Consider the following 6,726-nt stretch of genomic DNA (forward strand, 5'->3'; position numbering starts at 1 on the left):
AAATTTTTAAAATTTTAAATTTTATTTTAGAAGATAAAATATAATTTATTACTATTTATTTTATAGGTAAAATTAAGAAAAAACATAAAAAAAAATATTCAATAATAAAAATTTTATTTTATCTTCTAAAATAAAAAACTAAAATTTAAAAGATTTAAATTTAACTAAAAAAATTGTCTAAAAATAGTCACCAAAAAAAAAAAATCTAGTAATGGTTAAGCTTTTTATTAAATCTGTCGAACCTCATTAATATTGAAGTTTTTCGATTGTCCATAATATTTATTGTAGATCTAAACTCTATTTAAAAATTTATGCATAACACAAAATTCAAATCTCTATACATTTACTTCAGCGATCGAATAAACTCACGGCCAACTCAAATTGGTTATCCAAAACATACTTGAAAAAGCCGTGTAATTAATTAGAAGGTGGCGTGTCGTGTCGAAAGCATATAGCGCCACGAAATGTGGCAGTGGCACCGTTACTTAGCTATCACACCACCTTTCCCTTTCCAGTTTCCAATTTCCCAGAGCCTCAATGAAGTTACAACTTAACTTGCTCATAATTGTGGTCGTGGTGATTACACTACAAACACACCGAGACACGAAAGGGAATAAAAACAAAAAAGTAATAGAAGATTAGAAGCTCAAGATATTTATTGCTTTATTTGTTTGACAAGTTGTTCAAAATAGTTTGGGCGATAATTAATTCAGCAACTCCGAAGGGGACAAAATAAAGGACAATGCTTAGTGTGTGAAAGAAAGAAAAAAGAAAGAAAAAAAAAAGAAATTATGAAATATTATTCTCACTCTCTCCGTTCTAGTTCCAGTGTTATTAGTTCTTGAAAAACTGAAACCGTACGGATAATCTTGCAGATCCAAAGCAGATCCTTTCTTCATAAGGAAACCAGGTCCTCTCTCTCTCAGTCACTGTGTTTTTTCTTTTTCTTTTTATTTTTTTTTATGATCTGATTTTTATTTCTTTTTCTTGCTCTTCACGTACTGAATTACTTCTTCTCAGCGTGACAATTTCGCTATCTGAGTTCGCGAGTTAGTTTTGGTGGATTGTTGTCTGTCTAATTAGCAAGAAAGCATTTGATTTTTCTTTGCATGCCAAATTTTCCTGGATATATGTTACGATTCAGTGATTTCTTTGAAATAAGAGTCTGAATTTTAGAAATCGAAGAAAATTAGCATGTTGGTGATGCTTGCTATGGGACATGTTCGCAATTCAACTCCCTGATCTGTAAAAACTAATTACTTTTGTGATGGACAAGAGGTAAGGCTCAATTTGATCATCATTGATAATGAGTTTGATTCTGAGTTTTATACCACCGTAAATCAAGTTTTAAATCAGTTTAGTGATAGAAGAATCATGATTCGTAGATATAAAACTCAGGGACCAAATTGGAAGTTACCTCGTTCTGACAAACTAATCCTTTGTTGGAAAGCAAAAATGACATAGAATATTGTTCTTATTGGATTCTTCCTTCATGTTCCAAGAGAATGGAAAAAACCTTAATGTGCTTGGGGGAAAAATGGAGAGAAAACTTGCTTGGATAACATCTCTTTTTATTTTTTTTACATAAAATATTTTCACTCAATTTTTACCACCCTAACAAACATATCCTTAGTGTTACTTAGTTGGAGAATGGGTTATTTTTTCTAGGATATTTGATTATCTTTGTGGATTAGGGTCATACTTAACATGCATTTTGATGACTTGTATGGAATGTTATATAGCTTAGAGGTTAGAGCTGTTTAATGTAGGGGGAAGAATGTTGGCAGCAACAAAAGAGTAGAGTCCAGCAGCAGAGTTGATGTTAACAGCAGCAGGGTTGATGTTAGCAGCAATGAAAGAGTAGAGTTCAGCAGCAGAGTTGATGTTAATAGCAATGACCTGCACACACAGAAACACGTGCAGTTAGTTAGAACTATCAAGCCAAATTAGCAAAGTTGTTAGAAAGTTAAGCCTTTGTCTGTGTATATATACCAGTCCCCGTAACAACTTTTAGTTGTTGAATTCATTCATAACCTCTTTTCGAAATCTTCTAGCATCTTCTATCTTTCAGTTTCTCTCTACTTCTATCTTCTTCTTCTCCTTCTTTTACCTGCTTCGTTTTCTTCTTCGTAAGAAATCTGATACCTCACATGGTATCAGAGCAACAAATGTTGATTTTTGACAACAGGCAATAAAGAAAAGAGTATTTAGTTAATATAAAACCTTTTGGCCTGTTCTTTATTAAATGCGGGCAAAAAAGGTCACCAATTTATATTCGGAGCCACCTACATTTCTTTTTTCCTTCTATATTGCTTATGGATTAGCTTGAAGAATGATACTTTGTTGGTCTTGGTCTATTTATATATGTATTTTGAGGATAACACCTTCATAATATTAGATTTTCTTATTGCATAGAATGATGCAACTTATTAAGTTTCTAACTGATTTAACAGATGTCCATCCATTAGAAAGTACAAAATCAGTGAACAAGATAAGAAGTAATGGCATCTGCAGAAGCTCGGGCTGCTTTTGCAGTTAAGCGTCAGTTTACTACCCAGGATTTGAGAATGCCTCCTGATTCCTCTGACCATCATCCATCTTCAATTTCAAAAGGTTTGGAATCTGATTGGTCTCCGAGTGAGTCCAATTCAAGTCAAGTGCTCCATGATCGAAATTCTGATAAGTTGCCGGATATGAAATGGTGGCTGCATGTGAAAACCAATGTGGGGGGAGAAGCGAATTATAGGTGCCAACATCAGAATTCTTGGGAATCTGAGCTTGATGCTTTGTGCTCACGGTTTGTTGATGCTGATGTCAAAAGTGGGGGAGATCAATCTGTCAAAAGCTTTGATACTCTTTCATGTGTTGAAAGTGCTAATTCAAGCTCAGAGCAGCCTTGGAATGTCTCTCATAAATGCATGACAAAAAGCAATGATACGAAACTCCCAAAAATTGAGGCTGCTCGGAAAAATGACTTACATTTAACACCTAAAATGATGGGTCAGGAGGACTTCTGGATTTTCGATGATCATTTTGTGGACTGCAGTGCTGATTCCTTTGTCGTTGAACAATGTAAAAGGACATCGTCTGATCTGGAATCGCAATGGATGGGAGCCGAGAAAACTAGGCCTTGGTGGTGTAATGCTGGAAAAGATGAGTTGGGTTCATTGATTTCTCAGAAGTCACTAGAGGAAACTGAGAACTGTGATCTCCCTCAGCCGCAGATTAAGCATTTAAGTGATAGACCATCCCCTAAAAGCAACCGTGTTGATTTTCATAAGAGTCTTCCATCATCCTTAGATCAGAAAGCCATGATGGATTCTTCTATTGCAAATGATTATACATCTGGAATGCTGAATTCTGGCTGTTCATTTCAGGATTCAGAAAGAGCTCTCAGGTAAATGCTTTAGAAGAATGCCAGAAATTGTGTTTACTGCTCTCTCATTCTCTGTATTTTTGGCTATCATGTTGGATTTACCTAATTCTTTGTGGAGTGAATATTACATGATGGGTGCGAAGTGGAATGGAATTAAAAGAACTTTTGAATCCATTGTTTGGAACTACAATAGGAGGTTAAGAAATAAAATCTTTCAAATTATTTACCCTCATTTGCCTTAAGAAGAAGGTATTATCATGACATATCAAATAAAGTGTTATGATAATATCAAACATTTAAGAAAGTAGTATTCATATTTTCTTTTATTTCTAAAACTATAATATAGTGTTATGATCATGGCATATCAAATCAATTCCAAATTTTTATAAAATTTTGGTAGAGTGATCTATATAGTGAAATGTTGGAACTCAACTATTGGATTAATGAAATTCATCGCGTATAAGAACTCACAATGAGGGATGTAATGCATATACATATGTTTGTATTATTTTGTGTACAAATAGGTATTTATCTTTATAGTAATTAGTTGAAAATCATTGAAGCACCAGTCATCAGATTATAGGCGTAAAATATAGCGAGTGATTATTACTTGTCATCCATGAGACATCTGATTCAGAAAAGCATGTCCTGCTTCATGAGCAGCACCTGATGGATGCCATATTAGTGTTAGTCTCTATGCCGTTTGTTTTGTGTCTGCAGCTTTGTTGGCTTGATGGAAGCTAATTTTACCATGTGTTTAGCTTTCATTGCTCCCATCAGTCCCATGAAATATTGTTGTGTTCTATGTTCTAATTGTTACTCTATACACTATTCTTTTGCCTTTAGTATATCTATTAATCCATTTTAAACCTCAGTCACCTAGCTGTCATCAAATAACATTCTTTCTCACCATTTAAGAATTTGGACGGATTTCAAAACCTCTTGCATATTATTCAATAAATACTTGGTCATTCTATTTGCCTCTTGTACCTCTACAAGTATCCATGTTCCAAGACTTCCTTCTTTGGTTAATGGGTCCCAATTCCATGATATGCAGCATTTTTTTCTTTTTCTTTTGTATTTTCCTTTTGGAAGGTTCTACACCTACTTCACTTTAGGTGTACCTGAATGTGGTTATATGATAATATCACTTTTTGTTTAATCTTACCAAGTCATGGCTCAGAACCATGCTGATTATTCTAAAACCAGGTTTGGTTATGCATGTTCTAAACAGTGAACTCAATGATGCTGAAACATATAAGATTAACACTATCATTATAGCTGAAAGCAGTTGATGTGTTTATTAAATGTTTTTTTATAGCAACAAATGATGAATAACTGAGTTGAATGAAAAATAGAGGACTTGAGTAAATCAAACAAGTTGCATTTCTCTTTAACAAAGCTGAATTTTGCAGGATACTAATGTTTTAGCAATCTAAACACTTCTCTCCAACCTCAGAGGTTACTTCAAGTAGCATTTTAGTAAACAAGCATCTAAGTATATGGTTTCTAAAATTTCCTGATATCTACATGGTATGATCTTTGTCGTATCTCATATGAACTCATAAATGGTGAACTCATAAATCGGAGTACTTCTACAGCTGCATACGTAATAATATATGATAACAATTGATGCTACTTATTCTTGTTTTTGCACATTTTATATGATGTTTTTCCATAAAATATAAGCATTGTGCGCATTGAATTCCTAACTTATAGCTGTTTTGATAACCAGAAATTCAGGATATTGTATGCCAAACTCTTTGTTGACACCCCTTTTCCTCCCTAAATTTAACAATATATTTTGGTTAATCGAACTGTCATGATCATGCTATGTTCAATTTACACCAAATACTCTAGCAAACAAATATTTGTTATCACATTATCAATTCAGTTTGCATATCTCCAGTTCCAGCCAGGGCAAAGATTCTGATTCATGTGACAATGATGACCGAACAATTTCCAAGGACAATCACAAGGCGGAGCTATTAAAAGCATTGTGTCATTCTCAAACGCGCGCAAGAGAGGCTGAAATGGCAGCACAACAAGCCTACATCGAGAAGGAGCACATCGTGAGCCTCTTTTTCAGACAGGCTTCGCAGCTCTTTGCTTACAAGCAATGGCTCCACATGCTTCAGCTCGAGAATCTCTGCCTTCAACTCAGGAACAAGAACCAACCATTGTTGAATCTCCTCCCAGATGTTAAGAAGAGTTATCACAGAGGTGCAAAGAGGAAAATCAGAAGATGTGGGGTTAGAAATTGTGCATTTGCTTTTGCTTTGGGATTAAGTCTTGTTGGTGCTGGTTTTTTTCTTGGTTGGACCTTAGGGTGGATGTTCCCACTAATATGAATTGCATTCTCCTGTGCTTCATAGTTCATACTAATACTAGATAGGTTCTTTTGTGCTTATAAAGATCCAAAGAAATGTATTTATGTGTGTGTGTGTGTGTATATATATGGTGGTGCTGTCTGTGATTTCCATTATATGTAAAATATTCTTTATCAATGCAGACTTAATAGTTGTATACAATACAGAGGATAGTGTACCAAAATTCGATTAGAAATGTATATTATGTGGCTTCAGAGTTCAGACTTTAATTGGATATGCAATATGTTGCTACTTGCTACAGTTCTTTTTCTTGAATAACGTGTGTACTAATATAGTCTTATTTCTATTGTGGAGCTTCTTCTTGAGCTTAATAAAGTCTGATTGAATTATAAATCTAAGGAAACTATTCCCCTTAGATTCTGCAGGAATTAATTACCGAGTGGAACATTTAACCTATAGTTGACTTGGTTCCTAAGTTACCTAAATATATTGAAAAATCAGTGTCTCCAAAAAAGCGTGATGCGCAATTGTATTTTAATGCAGCGTTACTTTTTCAAATGAGACAATTATTTTGAATAACAATTTATTCATAAACTGTATGTAAAATTGTAAATATAGAAAAGAAAAAGCTAGAAAAGTCCTCAGGATAAAGACTAAAAGTCGCAGTCATACTAAACTATTTTGAGTATACAAAAACATTTCTAGAACCACTAATTTGTCAGTGTTGGCAAAGTCGTTTTCGTTAGTTAAATGGTAGAAGTTCCGGAGTCTTACATAGAGCCAAAGATTTAATTTAAAATAAACCCAAAAAAAAAAAAACTCGCGTGCAGTTTTCTTTCTATAAAATTGTTAGTTGAAAATTGTTAGATAATTTAATATATTTGATTAAATTGTTATTTAACTATCAATTTCACATAAAAATAATAACTATTCTATTGAATTTTCAAATTAAAAAAAGAAGAAGAAAAAATCGTCAAACTTAACTCTAAGTAATAATAAATAATATAAAATCAATGTATC

The 6,726-nt window shown here is 33.5% G+C and overlaps 1 protein-coding gene across 6 annotated transcripts; it reads left to right on the forward strand.

Annotated features, from left to right (window-relative positions):
* Positions 1 to 449: 449 nt before the first annotated feature.
* Positions 450 to 6,006, forward strand: LOC107605228 (uncharacterized). Of its 6 annotated transcripts, none has more exons than XM_088489468.1 (4): positions 514 to 910; positions 1,021 to 1,278; positions 1,770 to 3,397; positions 5,286 to 6,006. In XM_088489468.1, the coding sequence occupies exons 3-4, from the start codon at positions 2,502 to 2,504 to the stop codon at positions 5,725 to 5,727; spliced, it is 1,338 nt and encodes a 445-aa protein (XP_088345594.1). In that variant the 5' UTR covers positions 514 to 910; positions 1,021 to 1,278; positions 1,770 to 2,501; the 3' UTR covers positions 5,728 to 6,006. The 6 variants fall into 6 exon arrangements, with proteins under 6 accessions (XP_016162515.1, XP_088345594.1, XP_088345593.1 ...); XM_088489469.1 differs by having other exon boundaries at positions 663 to 910; positions 2,454 to 3,397; XM_016307029.3 differs by lacking the exon at positions 1,021 to 1,278 and having other exon boundaries at positions 450 to 910; positions 2,454 to 3,397.
* Positions 6,007 to 6,726: the final 720 nt, after the last annotated feature.

Source organism: Arachis ipaensis, chromosome B6 (assembly GCF_059453495.1).
Source record: "Arachis ipaensis isolate K30076 ecotype BB chromosome B6, ASM5945349v1, whole genome shotgun sequence".
In the NCBI taxonomy this organism is placed as follows: Eukaryota; Viridiplantae; Streptophyta; class Magnoliopsida; order Fabales; family Fabaceae; genus Arachis; species Arachis ipaensis.